This window comes from Ricinus communis, chromosome 10, assembly GCF_019578655.1.
Source record: "Ricinus communis isolate WT05 ecotype wild-type chromosome 10, ASM1957865v1, whole genome shotgun sequence".
In the NCBI taxonomy this organism is placed as follows: Eukaryota; Viridiplantae; Streptophyta; class Magnoliopsida; order Malpighiales; family Euphorbiaceae; genus Ricinus; species Ricinus communis.
Genome location: NC_063265.1, coordinates 17,784,437 through 17,802,955, shown reverse-complemented (window position 1 = coordinate 17,802,955; position 18,519 = coordinate 17,784,437). Strand labels below are relative to the sequence as shown.

Here is an 18,519-nt window from a genome sequence, read left to right as displayed (position 1 = left end):
ATTAAGAAGTTTTGTGATGTTAAAATTAAAATTTAAGGACTTTAATGTTATAAATTAAAAATTAAGGACATTAGCTCTATAATTCAAGTACGGTTAAGATAATTTAACCAATTTTTTAAAAAAGTATAGGAGTAAGAAAAAGAATACATAATATGATAGGGGTTATGTGTATTTACGATAAACTGGTGTATATTTACTATAGTACCCATAACCCGAAACTCGAGCCTTTTAAAACCCTAGACTCGGTGGTCGCTTAAATAGCAAACCCTAGCCTCTTACTTATTCTTCTCCCCTCCTCTCAAAGCCTGCGGCAAACTTAGCGACCCCTGTCTCTGCTTCCATCTCCTTCTTTGCTCAGGTTCGATCAGTCTTATCCTTTTTATGTTCTGTTCTTGTTGTTACCATGCTATATAGTATTTTTGGTTTCGATGCGCATAAGGATCGTGTTAGGGTTTTGTAATTTGCTTCGTTTTTTTCTTTTGGTTTATGTTGTTTCTGGCTTTCATACTTAATATTGGTCTAGCTAATTAGGGACTTTGTTTGTTCATACATAGTTTTGGGTTATAATCCGTATTTTTAAGATTGGAGAATAATGAGGAACTTAATTATATTTTGTAATGGTCAAGTACTAGCTTTGTTTTTACTGTGTCTCATATAATTTGTTTCAGTTGCTATTTAATTGTATTGTGTTGGGCTCTTGCCTTTTGGTTAAGGATTTGAAGCTAGTAACAATTGTATGTTCGGAGATCATGTTTGGTAATTTTCCTTTTGTTAGCTTTGTTCAGTGGGTATTTGTTTCATAGCTTAGACCTTGACTCTTGTAGAGAATGATTTGTTTGGAATTTGGATGTGTAATGAAGTTGTCTCACACCTGAACTTGGGAGTTCTTGCAGGATGGATTCACAAATTAAGCATGCTGTTGTGGTGAAAGTTATGGGTAGGACTGGATCCAGAGGACAGGTGACTCAAGTTAGGGTTAAGTTTCTTGATGATCAGAATCGATTCATTATGAGGAATGTGAAGGGACCTGTTAGAGAAGGTGATGTGCTTACCCTTCTCGAGTCTGAGAGGGAAGCTAGGAGACTCCGTTGATTGCTCTGCTCTTGCTTGCATAATCAGTCTAGAGAAATTGGCGTTGTTTGTCATTAGCTTTTCTTCATATGGTTTATATCAGGACTTGAGTTCTGATTTATGGCTTGTAATGTGACTAATTAACAAAATTTTGAAGTATGAGAAAAACCTAAAGCTTGGTTTGCATTAAAATGTTGCTTGCTGGAAATTACTTTTTCAGTGTGTCTGGGATTTCACTAGTTTAATTTGCTTTTAGGACATCTCTACTGCTTACTGGATGTGAAATATGGCTGATTTTCCCACCTTCGCACTTTTTTGACAACCTTCTTCTTTTCTGTCCAAGCATTATCATCTTGATTCTCCATTACAAGGGGTTGAATTCTTTTTGCTTATGGTTTTATCACTGCAAGAATGTTCTGCAATATCCTGACATGAGTTGTCTGGTTATTCTTTTTAACAAAGTATCACCTCTATCATTCTTTCTGGATTGCCTGCCGGAAAACATTTAGCTAGGCACTGATTATTATTTATTTGTTTTCTCGATTAAATGATGGATAGAACCAAGGGTTTTGAATCTCCCTAACTAAGACACCCAAGGCCTAAAGTGGTCCATTAATTAGCAAATTTAGTTGTTGCCACTTGCAATTTCTGAACTGGAATTCTTGGACTGCCCCAGCGGAGAAAAAACTGGACGCTAATCTACTTTGCTGCCTATAGCAATTTTCAGAACCGAAGAAATTGGAATAAAGTTTAATTTGGTCCTTGAACTTGTAGATGAAGTTCAAATCACTCTTTGACCTTTTTTTGGCTATTTTAGTCCAATACTTCACAAATTTGGCTCATACTGACCCTTTTTTGCAAAATATAGGAGTGAAAGGCTCTTTTCATAAAAGAGCGTTATACCAAAAAATAAACAATTAATAATATTCTTTTAATTAGATTTAATAAATAAATAAGTATTTTTTATAAATGTAAAATAAACAATATTTTCATCATAACACTTTGCTCATGCAACAACAACAACCACAACAATGGCATTGAACAACTAGCAAAAATAAATTCAATAAAATTATGTCTACATAAAAAAAAAATTAAAATTGCTTCAAGCATAGAATAATTCATTTTTTCTATCTTTTTTACTCTTTTAAAAATTAAATTAAATTAAATTAAATGCAATATATGAATAATATCCAATCTCCTGCAAAACACCACATAAGTTTTTTTTTTCTATTTTTAATTTATGAAATCAAACATAATAATTTTTTTTTTTTTTTTGTTCAAAAATATAACAATTTTAAAAAAGAAAGAAATACAAAAAAAAATACTAGAGGAAGCAGTAGAGAGAAGATGGAGTAGTGATTTCAATTAGTGATGGCAGTCAACTCTTGGGTGACGATGATGGCACATTTGTTCATTTTTGCAGTGGTAGACGAGGTTGATAAATCAAAAAAGGAGGAACTCTCTTATGATGGACAAAGTTTCAACAGTTGGGATGGGAGCACTTGTTATTAGAATGATTTAGGTGGTGCTTAGGTTGATTAGATCGGAAAAAGAGAAAGAGAGATAAAGCATAAAAAGAGAAAATTATTAAAATAAAATTCTTTGATTAATAAAGAGAGCGGGGCTCATACTCTTATCTATGGAAAAAAAAAAAAAAAAAAAAAAAAAAAAGAGGATTTAAATGAACCAAAAATGCTAAATGTTGGATTAAAATGATCCAAAAAGGTCAAAAAAATTTATTTAGTGTTACCCTAAAAGTTTATTGGCCAAATTGAATCTTATTCCAAAGAAATTCAACGATGCAACCTGCCGGATTAAATATTGTACAGTTTCGTAGTGCCCTTATTTTCAAATCGGCTTTTTTTTCTTCTTTATCGTTTTCAAATTTTCAGAATTTGTTTCTTTAAAATCAGTTTTTCATCGCTAAAAATACAGTTTGTTTTCCAAGTGTCATTTTCAGAATTGAAAAAGAAAAAAAAGGAATCATAATCTTCACTCCAAAAAATTATGCTCAACTGCATAAGCAAAGAGTCAATCATAAAGCCTCCAGTCTGCAAGACTTCCCGCACTTCATATTTGGCTGTTAAGTTCCATATGTGAGGAATAGGATACGATTACACAATTAATTTCTTGTGTACATGACCATAAATTTGCCAAACTGATTAGCACCAGCGTGCTTCGTTAAAAACATGAGTACAAGAACATGCCTGATCTGGACCATATGGCTAGAATAATCCTACTGTATATATTCTTTAGCAAAATTGTCACTGCGAAACAACCAACAAAAAGAAATCGAGCTATTTGCAGAAGTGGTATACTAGTGGTATACCATTAAGCTTCGTCTGGGATACTTGTTTTGCGAGACCCTATCCATATTTCAGCTCCAGCTTCACCACCTCCCGGGACATGCCAACTATTAGCTGCTTTCAGTTTCAGTTTCTGTATACAAAGAGAAATAATTCACCCTTGTTTGATATATTCAGTTTCAAATTTTCCAAGAGGTTCCAAACCATCCAATAGCACATCACTGGAACTGTCTGATGGCTTCCTTGATTACATTTAAGTCAGTTGCGAGTTTTCCTCCACGTGTATTAGATCTTCACTTCAAAAATGGAACCCCAGAAGGAGTTTGCTGAGCATATTCCTCATACTGAGACCCAAAAAACTGTCTCAAGAAATATTCTTCATATGGTATCCGATCTGCAAAGAAAAGCCAGACAACAACTGCAAATGCAATTGTTGATATCGGATTACACAACATTATCTGGGTGCCAACTGACCAGATGAAGAAACCACAATATCCTGGATGACGAACGAATCTGTAGACTCCACTGGTGATCAGCTTGTGATGCTCCTCATGATAAATCTTGATGAGATGTGTGAAGGCCCTCCCAGCTGTTATAATTGCCATTTTCCGGATGAGTTCACCAATTATGACTAATGCAAGGCCCAGGTTACTTACCCACCAATCTTCCTTCAACCCAGGAAATAAATAAATTTCAATGAAGTATTCTAGCAATGAACAGATCATTGCTAGAAGATACTTCTTGCTGACCAGAAGTGATTTAAGACTAACATTTGACTTCCCATGAATGCCAACTGCTAGAAGGTATTCAGAAATATGAAAGAAGATAATAGCAGAAAACATCTGAGACAACTGTCTGCAGGCTGTGTAACCAAAGCTCTCTGTCATTTTTGTCAATATGAGAGTCAGTTTTGATATCTGATGCATTGAATGCAATGATATAAGGATGAAGAAACTTTGTTTAAGTAACTCCAGACCTGAAAAAGAAGCAGAACTATTCAATATTAATTCCGAGGCTTTAGTTTTGATATCAATCAATAGAATCTCCAAAACTGACATCTTCAAAAATGATAATCTGCAAAGGTGAACAAGAAAAAAGGGAAGTAGGAGTTTAGGAGTTTGAGTATAAATTATCAGAAGGCAGGATATGGATCTGCTCAGAGATTTCGCATCACTTCCAATACAGTCAAATCATGGAATTTATATAGACATATGTATTTCCACATGCTAATTTGTCAGATTTTAGTATGAGCATTCTCAATGATTTAAAAAATTAGCTGTTGATTTTAATGGACACTTAGACTACACCATATAATGCCTTTATGGCAGTAACGGGAAAAAGTTAGCAATATGCATTAAAATTACAGTTGTAGAAAGATATATCATAAAATTGAAATAAGAGAAGCAAAAAAATTCAAAAAATTTAACAAAGGGCACTGATTATCTTGCAATTCTAATCCCATATAGAGGTTTTCCCCAATGCCTTGAGGAAATTAGTTTCATTATATCAAAGATTATAAATTGTTCAAGTCTAGTTGCATTGGCACCAATTATCAAGCCAACAATGTATGAGAACACCTTCGCATAGGTGTATATTGGATTTCTGCTTGGGTTTACATGAAAATTTATCATCATGAACTTGCTAAAAGTTGCGAAAGCCAACAGTGTACCATTGAGCCAAAGCTCACTGGTAGAAAATTGCGAAAAGTTGAAAAATCATCTATTTCCTATATACTTTTCCTATAAATATGAATATAACACACAAAATTAAAAAAAATAAAAAAATAAAAAATCAGTGCAAGCTATAAGATGAGCGCATAGAATGTGAACTGAACCGCAAGAATCTAAATTAGCAACTCCTTGATTTCTCTCTATACTAAATAACACAAACAGAAATCATTGTTTCAGTCATTTCACATGCTCCACACGTTATTCAGTCATTTACCAACTTACAATTAACAGCATGTCAAGCGCACATCGATAGTACATAGTTAAGCATCTACTCAAATAGCATCAAGACCACCCTAAATCTAATCGCCAGCAGCAGATTACAAACATAGTATACAAGATTCGCAGCAGCCAGCATTTGAGCCAAACATCAAACACCTCATAGGCAAACAGAACATAAAAAAAAATAAAATTAAAATCACAAGTCAAATAGTAGAGTATCCCAAAATTTATCCCAAAATTTATACCAAAATTCACATATTTCAGCAAGCCCGTTTACGAATTGAGCCAAACTTGAACTATCCAACTTGACAAGCTTCATATATAAATTAAGTCGCAGAGAGAGGAAAACAACAAGAACGTAATCTGGACACAAAAAGAAAATAGCGCAAAAACAAATCTAACAAAAAGGAAAGGGAAGGACATAGAAAGGGATCACTGAGAAACTACACCTAAAGACGAGATCGCGTGCCTGGACGTGGAGTGGGTCAAGCGAAAAAGGGGTTTCTGTTAATTCCAACAGCCAAACGCGGTGTCAAAGAAAACATACATTAAAATAAAAGAATAATTAATTTTTACCTCCCGTAATTTTCTGAAATTATGCTAGCTATCCCTTGACATTTAAAAACTTCATCTTTTCATCCTATCATTTTGAAATCTATACTGAAAAAGTCATTTCTTTAAATAATTGTTAAATAAGTTAGGTTAAATACTATCTTTTGTCTAGTAATCAAATTGTCACTTATATCTTGTTTATTACATTAGAGCTTCTTTTTCTTTTAAATAAAATTAATTATTACTTCCTCTAGTTTAAATCAAATAAATTTAAGAACTAAATTGATAAAGAAGTTTTATTTAATTATTAAATTTATTATTAAGTATCAAATTCCTCTAAAATTTTAGTTAAATTAAGGTAAAATTTTATTTTTATAAAAAATCAATTTTAGTTTCTAACAATAATGATTAACTAATATTCTTACTTTTTTTAATTTTTAGTATAATTAACCCTAGTCAAATCTAAACATTTTAAGAACACTTATGTTTAGCAACATATTCAAAATTCATATATTAACTTTAAATTATCAAGATAAAATAAATAATCTTGTTAGATATTAAAATTATAATTTTGTTTAAAAAATTAAAAGTCAAATTAATATTTTTTTATTAATTCAGTTGTTTAATATGTTGACTTTCAAAAAGCGAAAGGATTTTATTGGAATAAATAAAATATAAAAGACAACTTATACAGTAAAATTTATTTATATTCATACATTTATGACTAAATAAAATTTATGATATGAAGATGTTATAACTTAATGGAGGTTCAAATACTAAATTCTTTCTTTGGTTTTTATAATTACTTTTGATGGTGAAAAGATAAAAATTATATTTTGACATATTATACAAATAAGATTAATGACACAAAACAATATTATAGTAAGACAAAACATAACATAATATTTAAAGTTAGATATACAAATATTACTTTGTAAAAGGATATTTTCCTAAAGTAAAAACTTAAAATATTTAAAACTTATTACAACGTAGACTTTATTCCTATTTATAACTGGTCCAGATGAAGTTGTAATTTTTACCATAATATAAAGGTTATTCTTATACAAAGTATTACTATAATGATGTTTTACTATATATTAGACCAGAAATTAAAAAATAAATAGTATTTAACCAAATTTAATTAATAGTTATTTAACAGAAGTATAATAAAAGAATATTTTAGTATAGAATTAAAAAGAAAACGATGGAAATAGAAAATATAATTTTTAAAAATTAAAGAATAAATAATATAAAAGAAATATATAGATATATACAGTAATAAACTCTTTTTTTGAAATCATACAGTAATTAACTCTTAAAAAGGCAAAAAGAGAACAAATAAAAGCCTTACTTTTTGTCCTGCATCAATTAACTGCCTAGTGTTTAAAGCGAGTTTTTAAAAGGCAAAGGATCAAATATCCCTTCAAATTTGTACCTAAAAATATAAATTGTTATAATTTATTTCAAGTCTAAAATATTAGTTAGCTGTCAAATTACTGGAAAGTAAGTATTGCATTAAAATTGAATTTATCTTATAATTTATTTATTATATTAATTTGATTTAGCACTAAATATTAAAAGATTAACACATAAAGTTAAAAGTATTATAAAAAAATCACGAAGCATCAAATTGCAAAAATATAAAACCATATTAGAGCCAATAAAAGGTGTTAGTATGTTTGGCAATAAATTATTAATATAATATATCATTTTATCACACAAGGTAGCTTTTTTGTACATCTCCCGATATTTATCGCATCAATTAAAAAATAAGATTATATATATATATATATATATATATATATAAATATATAGTTAGTTAGTTAGTTTATGTTTTATTGGATATTTAATAATTTAAATTATATTTTAATATTAACTTTCATAAATAATTTATATCATATATGAATATTAATTTGATAAATTTGTGTTTTTTCTAATGAAGATATCATAAGAACTATTATAAGACCTTTTTTTTTTAAAAAAAAACATAAAATCCGATATAGTTATTTAATACTTTTATACTTTATTTATATTTGTATAATATAAATTATTACTTTAACTTTAATAATGTTATAAATTTATTACTATTAAACGGTCCCTAGTCATTTAAGGTATATATTAACCGACTTATTTAATGTGTACGCACAAAAATATAATTTAATTAAGAGAATTTGAACATAAAAATATTGGACGAAAAATATAAATTTATCAAATTTAAAATTTTATGCATAAAAAACCTGATAATCTAAAATATGTCAAAAGATTTTCCCATGTTAAGCACAATCATTGTGAACATCATCATGCTTTTTTAGCTATGGCAGAATCCTTAAAGAATTGATTGTTTCTTATTATTCCTAATTAGACCTACTCAATTGTCGAGATGAATTTAGTCGAATTTTGATTTTTTAAATTTAGATTTTACTTTGTTTCATTATGATTAATTTCATTATACTTCGACTAATTATTTTAAAAATTATTAGACTTTTTATATTTAAGTGTGAATGTATTTAAAGAAAAGAGATATTATCTAAATTCAAATATTTTTCAAATAGATCGAAATAAATATTTAACCCACGAATTAGTCTACTTATTACATTGTTTTTGTCTTCTTAATCTAATAAATAATTTTGATTGCTTAATGCATACTCATTTACAATTAATTAATTTATATTATTTAATAAGTATTCTGTACTTACAGATTAAAGATTTTTGTGAAGTAATTTAACTTTTCTCTTGATAGGCTTAATATAAAAGAACGACGAATTTTGAAAAATAGATAATAAGTTTATTGGTAATATATATATTAATTTTTGAAATCTATTTTTTATACGTATATTTAATTTTTGACACATAAAATTTTTATTTTGACATGTGTGTATTTATTTTGACACATGAAATTCAAGTTTATGTGTTATTTTATAGTTTTTTTATATTAATTTATTAATTAACAAGTTACTTTTCTAATTAAATACTAATTTAACCCAAAAAGATAACATATTAATAATTAATTAGATTCCTAATTAGATAATGATTAATTTTCTAGTTAAATCTAAAAAGTATATTAATTATATTTTAATAACATATTAACTAATAAATTAGTTTTCTAAATAGATAATGATTCTAATTATAAAAAATAATACCTTTAAATATTATATTCACTAACAAATTAATATTTTTAATTACATAATAATTTATAATTATAAAAAATAGTTATATCAATTATATTGATAGTATTAATTAAATATAATATTATAATTAAATTAATAAATATTTTTAAGATAATTTTTAAAATTTAAAAAATAAATTAAGGACATTTAAAAATAGTTAGTTTTTGTTATTCTTTAAAATATTATAAATTAATATTATATATTAGAAAATTTATTAAGTTATATCTATAAACTTGATTTTATAATTGAAACAATAATAAGGGTTGCATAAATAAACAAGTAATATTTTTAATTTTTAAGAAAATACACTTTAAAAAGGAAGTATAAATTTATGAAAAAGTGCCGTTTACAACCCCTAACAATGTTTATTTGATTAGATAAAAACAAAATAAAAGAAAAAACTTAAAGAGAGGAAGATATATAAGAAAAGCCCAGGCCCAATTATGCGCAATCTCACAGTGAAATCATAGGCACCTCCACACCAAATAATCCCTACAAAACCCCTAACCCTAATCTGGACTAGTATAAATTAGGGTTTCTTGTTAAAATTGTGTCTCTATTACTCGAGTTGCAGAGCCGCAACACGATATCTACTCTATTACACTCTTTCTCCATCTCAAGCTTGCCCGATCACAGGTTATCTTTCTCTCTTGCGCTTTTGAATCTTATTGTTTTAGTAACTGTAATAAAATGTCTAGTTTATTTATTTATTTTTATTTTAGAGGTAAGCAATGGCAGCAGCAGTGGCGGCAGCGCCGGTTCCGGTTAGCTCAGAGCCTACTCTACCTTACAACGAAGTGAAATTGTTCAACCGCTGGACCTTCGAGGACGTTCAGGTTAATATTTGTATTTTTTTTTTGAAGTATATTTTTGTAAGCAATTGTATATCTAGATCTGTGTTATTACGGTGTCGTTCTTATATTGTATGTTTTCTGTGTGTTTTGTTATAATAAATAACTTGGATGTGATCATGAGAACGTAAATGATCAGTTAAGTTGTACTTGGGAAATCTTGCTGATACAATTGAATTGGCAGTAAAACCGTAATTTTGGTTAATGAAAATGTGAATAAATTATTCTATTTTGTTTTATTAGCATTCTTGTAAAAGCTCAATAAGTTAGTTTAGTTTAGATTGACATAATTGGTTCATTGTTGAGGTTAAGCAACTTATAGACGTGGTACAAAAATTCTTTGTCATGTGCAGGGTCTCACTTTTGCATTATTTTGTCATTGGTACTCAAAATAACTAGTCACACACAAAGAGGAATGTGCATATGTTTGTTTCTCTTGGTGTTCTCTTCTGTTTATATAATCACTGTGCATGAGTTATGTAAATGATTGGTAATATTGTGCCTTGAGCAATTACCCAATTGGTTGACCTATTGTAATTTTTAGCACTTCTTATAGGCTCTTATAAGATCTGCTTCATGATTTGGAGATGTAATATTTATATTTTTTGATTTGAAAGGGATTGGTTTTGCAATAATCATTTCCATTGGTTTGCTTTCAGTCAATAGATAAGAGTTTTACTTGATCAATCTACCATGAAGAATTTTTTACCTTTTATTTGATTAGACTACAGAAATTAAATTTGCTGTATTTAATGCCATTTTCTTTGTAATTGATGTGTTAAGAGTCAGTCTAAAGATTACTTCTTTTATGATGTTAACCATCTGTATGATTATGCATTGACTGTTTTGTTTTGAATCAGGTGAATGATATTTCCTTGAGTGACTACATTGGTGTACAACCAGCCAAGCATGCAACCTATGTTCCACACACTGCTGGAAGGTACTCAGTAAAGCGTTTCAGGAAAGCCCAGTGCCCAATTGTAGAGAGGCTTACCAACTCATTGATGATGCATGGTAGAAACAATGGGAAAAAGTTGATGGCTGTTAGGATTGTTAAACACGCTATGGAAATTATCCACCTTCTGACTGATCAGAACCCTATCCAAGTTATTGTGGATGCTGTTGTTAACAGGTCTGTAATTGAGTATATAGTCTTGTGCTGCGGTATAGTTATATCTTACATTTTCTGAAGGACCCTTGGAAATGGTTGGATAATCTGTTTGGTGCTTATTTTCTTGTCATCTTACTATAGTGGGCCAAGGGAAGATGCCACTCGTATTGGTTCTGCTGGTGTTGTCAGGCGTCAGGCTGTTGATATTTCTCCTCTTAGGCGTGTAAACCAGGCCATCTATCTCCTTACAACTGGTGCTCGTGAAGCTGCTTTCAGAAACATCAAGACCATTGCTGAATGTTTGGCCGATGAGCTTATCAACGCAGCAAAAGGCTCTTCCAACAGGTTGGATTTTCGTCTTTCATTCTTTATCATCTTTTGAATGGGTAATACCTGTAGTGTTTACTTATAGTTGTACCTCTACTTTTCAGTTACGCTATCAAGAAAAAGGATGAAATTGAAAGAGTTGCTAAGGCCAATCGTTGAGAATTTCACACAAGATGGCAGTGTACGGGAATTTTGCATGTCATTCAGGAAATTTTTTTTCTTTTTTTGTCTGGTTTAAACATTAGAACATACTATTGATGTTTGGCTAGTTATTTTTGTTAAAGATCTGTTTCATTTTTCTCTGTTTGGATTTTTATGATATTATTAAGAATGAGTAGTGACTTATAAAGTGCCAAGTATGTCTATTTTTGAGTTGCAGTGGCATGAGTATCACAATATAGCAGCATTTGCTCAGTTGCCTATAGCTTATATTGGTAAAGCTTGATACTTCTTCCCTCCAAGGGCACCACACGCTTGCTTCTGGCAACTAGATTAGGCATAACTATTAGCAAAGCATCCAGACTTGCCTAGCTTCTATATATTCGATTGAACATACAATTCGACTCGCTAAAAGATAGAGAACTTCCTTCCCCTTTTTACTGATTCTGTACTGTTGAAACTGTAAAATGGAAGACAAAATGAATATTTTTTTAATTGAACCAGCTTTAGAACTGGAACTTTAATTCTCTGGCTCTTGAACCAAAATTTCTTCTGAACCAGTTTCTGTTTTTAATTTCAATTGAAATCGTACTGTCTGATTGTAGTTCTGTACTGGTTGGTGGAGGTTTCAAACTGAAATCGGATTAGATCACCACGTCTATACTTCCCCGTATCAGATGAAGAAACAGAAGGATGCTCGATACCTATGGTTAACAATTTATACGAAGTTTTCCGTTGATGAGTATCATATCCTGCTTGGACGCCACTTCCCCCATGGCGCTTGGGTTCGGACTATAAGATTTGTATTGAGCAGTTTTCCTTGGACAAGCAATTGCTATTATTTCCTGAAAGTTTCGAGTACTCGAGCGCATTCTCACCTTTTTTTTTTTTTTTTTTTTTGGTGAAACACAAAGCACATTCTCACTTTGAATCCCAAAATTATAACTGAATGCACCGAGTACATCTGACTTTGATTTCAACTATCTGTCCCGAGTATCTGTATCTGAAGAAATAAAATGTCATCTAACTCACTTCCTAAGGAGCACCTGCGCATTCTGGAGAATTATTTAGCAATCTCATCGGACAAGGAGCAAATTCAGACTCCACACTAGACACAGTCCAAGTACGGCACACAGCTAAGGCATGCTTGTGTGTTCTAGAGGAAACATTAGCCCAACCGTGTGTTGAAGGACCACACCTAGTGTGTGGAATTTGCGAGAAGATCCAAATACATATGACATTGGTTTAAAGTATCAAGCATGCTTGTGCAATAGGAAATACATGACTCTGCATACTGGAGACAAATCTATGCGCAAGGAAGAAAGATTCACAGGCTTGCCAAGGAAATGCACGCTTATGCCAGACACAATAAAATGAGCAGCTTCAATTGGAAAAATATTTATTATTTAATGTTTCTCAAAACGACTGGCTTACTTCCTCATCTGTAAGCGCAGTCCCTTCGGTCATTTATAAGGGTGGACATAGGCAAGTGAATCTGTGTTAGGTTTGATAGTTGAAATCCCAAGCTACTCTTGAGGAATAGACAGACAAATTCCATGTCGAACTGCTATAAAATTTGTTTGTTCTTCTTCTATTTTCTGCACTTTTCCTTTTGCATTCAAATTAACCATTTAAATTCGATTTTGTTTGATGTGACCAAAGGAACATCGCACCATGCAAATCAAAATTGCATGTATTATTCAAATCCTTTTACTGGGGTTTTTCTTTTTTCCAATTGAATGCAGTTTTCTTAGAAAAAGAAAAATATTACCAATTTAGTTACTTTGAGAAACGATTGTCATATTAGGATAATTTGAAAAATATTTACCAGTTTAAATTTATTGTGAGGAAAAAAGTGGCTTATGGATCAGTTTCATTCTTTTAAAGGAAAAAAAAAAATGAAAAATGAAAAATCAGTCATTACTAGGTGCAACTGGCCTGTAAGCTCCAAGTTTGTTTACAACCACCTACTTAGTTTCTTAAATGAGGATGACCATTCTGTGCTGATCCTCAAATGCAGCAATTGATTCTCAATCTTGTTCTTCAGCTATGGTGACCCAGAAGCTCTAGCTATCGTCGAGACTCCTAGTAGTTAGAAGAGGGTCGTGTTGATCACAAATTCGAGGTAGACAATGAACCAGTTAAAAAAGAGAAAAATGAAACAAAGAACAGAAAGCTAGACGATTGATACTTGAAGAATGTAATTCATGATGAATGGCCCTAGCATGCAAGTACAATGTGAATACCATGTAATGCCATCTTGACTATGGATTGCTTACTAATTCCAAAGTATCATGTAATTACCACAAGCGAGATGGGAGCAAATGCTTCACGAACATGGCAGAGGAAGGCATCAATTTGGTGCAGAACCACAATTCGGCTTAAGCTAACATTTGTCAGCTTGAGACTTCTTCCCTTCAAGGATGCATGTCTCGCAACTGGATCAGGCATAACTATTACCAAAACATCTAAACTTGCCTAGGTTTTATATCTCTCATTGTTCGTATTCGTTTAAATATTCCTTGCAACTTTCAGAAAGATCGAGAACTTGAGATAACAATTCATACATAATTTTCCCTGAAATAGAAGGATGCTTGATTGCTATCAAAAACCGGTTAACAATTCATATCTTTCCCTGAATGAATCCCTACATGTTTTCTAGGTTTGAAGAATATTTTTTCAGATTTGCATTCAACATTTTAACTTTGATAACAAAACTCTACTATTCCCCTCAGACTCTACTAACTCAACTCGCTTTGAAATATAGAATTATCACTAAATGCACTGATAGCATCTGACTGTGACTTCTCAGCTCTAATGTTATTCAACAATTTTTCCTGAATATCTAAGGAAATAATGTCATTATCCAGAAGTAATTTTATCAATTCTTCTGCTTTCTCCAAATCTCCCTTCCCTTTTAAGTACTCAAGACAACTCGCCAAACTTTCACTGCTTGACTTCAACTTGGATCCAGAAACCTCTAGTGCTTTCTTCATCATTTCCACTGCCTTCTCAGTTTGATTATTCTGAAGGTACCCAGTTGCCAAATAATACCATGTAATTGCATCAGGTTTCCTTCCTTCAGATATTGCCCTGTTGACAAATGTTTCAGCCTTTTCCATTAGGCCTTTCCTCAAATAAGCACTAATCAGGATGTTCGGAATGCGAATGTCATATTTTAGCTTCCGGGATTCCCATTCCTCAAAAATCTTCTCTACACTTTCAAAGTCATCAAATTTCAGCAGAGAGGCCATGATGATCATATACCCCCTATTGTAGACCACCTCTTTCTTCTGGTAAACTTCCCAAAGTCTTCAGACCTCATCTTTTTTCCCTGTTGCAGCATATTATGTGAGAAGAAAATTGTATGCGCTACTTCTTTTTTTACCCGTAATAAGTCCCTCAGATTTCTTCAGCATTTCCAAAGCCTTGTCCATGAGACCAGCTTTTCTATACCCATTAGCCACAATAGCATAATTACACCAGTCCGTAACAACATTTGCATCAGATTCCATCCTTGACATAATCTTTTCCATTCTCTGAATGTCACAAATAGCTGCATACGCACTTAGTTGAATTCCCAGTGTGAATCTGTCATAAGCAATGCCATTCTCTTCCATCTCAAGCATCAGGGCTTCCAACTTCTTAAAATTTCCAGTCTGATAGTGAAGATTAAGCATAACATTGTAAGTCAAGGTCTTTCCAGCAAATCCCAAATCCCTCATGTTCTGCATTACTGCCTCTGCTTTGTCAACAGATTTTGCATAAGCATAGCAGTTGAGAAGTGCATTGTAAACCTCAAGAACTTTGAGTTTTTGTGGAACATTTTCAAAATACTTCTCAGCTTGTTCTATGCCAAGAACTTTTGACATCAAGTCTAGTCGGATGGCAACATCCCGTGAAGTAAGTGCAAAATATCTTTTGTCAGACATCCACATTGAGATCTAAGGGAAAGTAATCAAATACATAAGTTATGACACAACATTATAAACCACAAGATAAGAGTATTGCATTAAAAATATCTTTTGTCAGACATCCACATTGAGATCTAAGGGAAAGTAATCAAATACATAAGTTATGACACAACATTAGAAACCACAAGATAAGAGTATTGCATTAAAAATATCATCAAACTTAGCTTTAACCTTGAAAATCTTTTTCCCATATGTTTCACATTTCCTCAGTCCTATAGATTCCAAAATCCCTTATGAATTTTTATCAATAGAAAACATCTCCAGATAGCAAAACACAAAATCGGAATAGTTGCCCTTTAGACATGCCTAGTTATTGACTTAACTAGAGAAAGCAGTTATTGCAAGTACCAACATGAGATATTTTCTGTTGGGCAACTGCAACATAGAAAATTTTAAACTTAGACTTCTAGGAGCCATTAACATAGAAATAAAACATAACCCACCATTAAAAAAAAAAAATTAGAGTTCTAGGTGCAACTCAAAAGCGAACAAATAAAATATAATATTTAACTCGAAATCGAAGTAATTCATAATTCAATCAAACCATAAATTAGCAAATTAACCGGCCAACCACACACACACACATAAAAGATAATTTGAGTACCTCAAGAGCGTGAGTGTAACGCTTACAGTAGCGAAGTTCCTTGATAAAAACTTGAAGCTGATCTTTATTAACAGATTTTCCTTCTTCAATCCACTGATCGAGAATCGGAACAATCGATACTTTCGGATCTCCAACCGGTGAAATGCGGCGGTAAAGTTGGTTTAAATTGTCTTTCCCTCGTTCTCTAAACCATTTCTGAGAAGACGTTGGAGTCGTTGAGTAAAACAAAGAGGAACCCATTAATTCATTTCTGGAACCCAATCGAGTGTCTGTATTAAGTACAGTACTCAATTTAGTAAGCTCCATTCCAGCATACAATTAAGAGAAAGGAAATACAGTACGATGGCTTGTAGTGTTTTCAGGGAAACAGTGAGAAGAGAGGGTTAAAAGAGGGGACCAATAAGATGCTAGGCTTACATTGCTTTGAGGGATAAATACAATTTGATGCCAGAACTTTTTAAAATGTAATTATTGAGTCTCTGAACTTTATTTTATTACAATTCGGTATAGAATCTTTAAATTATCCAAACAAGTGATTTTAGGAGATTACTTTCGTTGACTAAACAATAAGAGGTGGTCGTCCCCTTACACTCGCCATGAAAGTGAAACCTCATCTAGTACAGAGAAAAGGATTCGAACTCAAGACTTCTTATTTCCAAAAGTAAATGCTCTTACCGCTTGAATTAGGCCTCAAGTATAATTTTTTTTTACGGTAAAATAAATTTAATAAACCATTTTTATATAATCAATCCTACATTCAACTAGTGTGGAGACTCATCTTATCCATGCAAGTATATAATATACTAAAGGAATTTGTATGAATACAATTTATGAGTTCATGCATTCAATTATAATGAAAAAAGTTAAATTTTAAAAAACTTTCATATCAAATTTATAATTGTTTTTCTTTCAAAGAATTATTTAAGTTTTATTTTATTTTTTACTTAGACTTCAATGTAAGAGAAGTAAATAAATTTTAATTGAAAAGAAACAAACTTCTAATGAGGTTTATCTAGTAATAATTATTTTTTTTAAATATATGTTGCCCATAAATCAGAATAATTTGACTTGTTATTATTTATATAATAAAATATATATATTGAACTTTGAGGATTATTAATCATATTTTGATGGTTACAAACAATAAAAATGACTAATTTTTATAATTGCATATTTTTATGCAAGAAAAAAATATTGATTCTTCTAAAATATGGCAGATTTACGCTCATGAACTGTTATTTATAGTCGTGAAACCTTGATAGTATTCACGACATCCTTCCCAGCCGCGAAAACGAGAATTCACGGCAGTGAAGAAATATCCACAACCATGAAAAATAATCTCCTCCTTAAAACCTGAAGAAACCACAAAAGAGATTTGAAAAGTTCCCAAGCCGTGAACAAATCTTCCCATCCACAAAGGAGATTTTCTCAGCAGTGAAGAAGATGTTCATGCCTGTGAATGATGACAACTCTCTAAATATTAAAGAAATTACAAAAGAGCTCACGACCAAAGTTCCCAAAGCCGTGAAACCTGAGTTTCCAACCGTGAACAAAGTTCTCAGTTGTGAAAGTAATCTTCACGGCTGTAAAGAATTATTCATGGCCATGATGGGTTCCAGCTTTTCAATTCTGCATTTTGTGCCGATGATTCACGGCCGTGAAAAGTTATTCACGCCCGTGAAGCTGCATTTATGAAAGTTGTTAAAATGACTATTTTTGCATTTAATGAGGGTGCAACGTCTGATATGAATCAAGGCTGCTATAAGATTCTATTGGGAAGGCATGCATTAGAAAGTCCAAAATGGAAATGCAACTCATGCATGAAAACAAGAGTCTAATCTTATAATGAAACATTCAGCCCATTTTGAAGAATAAAAGCCATTCAGCCATGATTAGACTTTTGGGCTTAATTCATATTTATATGAGTTATTATCTTTTTGGGTTTTAGCTTAAATAATTATTTTAGTTTATATTTATTTAATTAAGAATTATTTTATTAGGTGTGAGTTATATGTATTGTATATGGAGTTACAAAATGGATGCACATGATTAGTTGTTATTTGGAAGTTACAAAATAAGTGTCATCAATGTAAAATAGCCACTTTGAATGAGTTTTAAGGGGAACTAAAGGAAAAAACGTGGGAAAGCTCAAAAGACATCCATTTAAGTTTCTTTATCTTGTTTTGGCTATAAATATCAAAGGCAAATTCATTTGTAAAAATAAATTGATGAATGATAATTTTTATTTGCTATTTGTGAGTGTTTTTGATTAAGTTCTTGCATGAACTTTGATCTTATCAAACTATTTTTTTTAGTTTGTAGCGTTCTCTAACTAAAATCTTGTGTCTGATTCTTAACTTATCAGATCATACTCAGTTTGTGATGTTTGGAGTTGAATTCAAATGCTAGTCTCATTTTTGAAACTAGTTTTCCCTTACTTCACTTGAG

General features: G+C 31.3%; 4 protein-coding genes across 9 annotated transcripts; 2 read left to right on the top strand and 2 right to left on the bottom strand.

Annotated features, from left to right (window-relative positions):
- Window positions 1-278: 278 nt before the first annotated feature.
- Window positions 279-1,263, top strand: LOC8258694 (40S ribosomal protein S28-2). Its single transcript, XM_002531546.4, has 2 exons — window positions 279-358; window positions 894-1,263. The coding sequence occupies exon 2, from the start codon at window positions 895-897 to the stop codon at window positions 1,090-1,092; it is 198 nt and encodes a 65-aa protein (XP_002531592.1). The 5' UTR covers window positions 279-358; window position 894; the 3' UTR covers window positions 1,093-1,263.
- A 1,905-nt stretch (window positions 1,264-3,168) lies between these two features.
- Window positions 3,169-5,926, bottom strand: LOC8285750 (protein-S-isoprenylcysteine O-methyltransferase A). 6 transcript variants are annotated; one of them, XM_048369792.1, is made up of 3 exons: window positions 5,572-5,893; window positions 4,354-4,451; window positions 3,169-4,257 (listed from the first exon to the last, which is right to left on the bottom strand). In XM_048369792.1, exons 2-3 carry the CDS (start codon window positions 4,433-4,435, stop codon window positions 3,671-3,673), a joined length of 669 nt encoding a protein of 222 aa, XP_048225749.1. In that variant the 5' UTR covers window positions 4,436-4,451; window positions 5,572-5,893; the 3' UTR covers window positions 3,169-3,670. The 6 variants fall into 6 exon arrangements, with proteins under 6 accessions (XP_048225749.1, XP_002531593.2, XP_015582348.1 ...); XM_002531547.4 differs by having other exon boundaries at window positions 5,776-5,856; XM_015726862.3 differs by lacking the exon at window positions 4,354-4,451 and having other exon boundaries at window positions 3,169-4,353; window positions 5,776-5,926.
- A 3,598-nt stretch (window positions 5,927-9,524) lies between these two features.
- On the top strand, window positions 9,525-11,690 carry LOC8285751 (40S ribosomal protein S5). The gene is made up of 5 exons (XM_015726871.3): window positions 9,525-9,681; window positions 9,768-9,881; window positions 10,757-11,028; window positions 11,149-11,352; window positions 11,439-11,690. Exons 2-5 carry the CDS (start codon window positions 9,777-9,779, stop codon window positions 11,491-11,493), a joined length of 636 nt encoding a protein of 211 aa, XP_015582357.1. The 5' UTR covers window positions 9,525-9,681; window positions 9,768-9,776; the 3' UTR covers window positions 11,494-11,690.
- A 2,309-nt stretch (window positions 11,691-13,999) lies between these two features.
- On the bottom strand, window positions 14,000-16,453 carry LOC8285753 (pentatricopeptide repeat-containing protein At2g20710, mitochondrial). The gene is given in 2 exon segments (XM_025159530.2): window positions 14,000-15,437; window positions 16,072-16,453. Coding segments are annotated over 2 exon segments (1,509 nt in total). The 5' UTR covers window positions 16,378-16,453; the 3' UTR covers window positions 14,000-14,234.
- Between the last annotated feature and the right edge of the window lie 2,066 nt (window positions 16,454-18,519).

Excerpts from the sequence above, each read along its gene's own strand:
- LOC8285751 (XM_015726871.3), top strand. The coding sequence starts at position 9,777 with ATGGCAGCAGCAGTGGCGGCAGCGCCGGTTCCGGTTAGCTCAGAGCCT. Across the intron at positions 11,029-11,148 it reads GTGGATGCTGTTGTTAACAG|TGGGCCAAGGGAAGATGCCA; the intron begins GTCTGTAATTGA and ends ATCTTACTATAG. Across the intron at positions 11,353-11,438 it reads GCAAAAGGCTCTTCCAACAG|TTACGCTATCAAGAAAAAGG; the intron begins GTTGGATTTTCG and ends TCTACTTTTCAG.
- LOC8258694 (XM_002531546.4), top strand. The coding sequence starts at position 895 with ATGGATTCACAAATTAAGCATGCTGTTGTGGTGAAAGTTATGGGTAGG.
- LOC8285750 (XM_015726861.3), bottom strand. The coding sequence starts at position 4,435 with ATGTCAGTTTTGGAGATTCTATTGATTGATATCAAAACTAAAGCCTCG.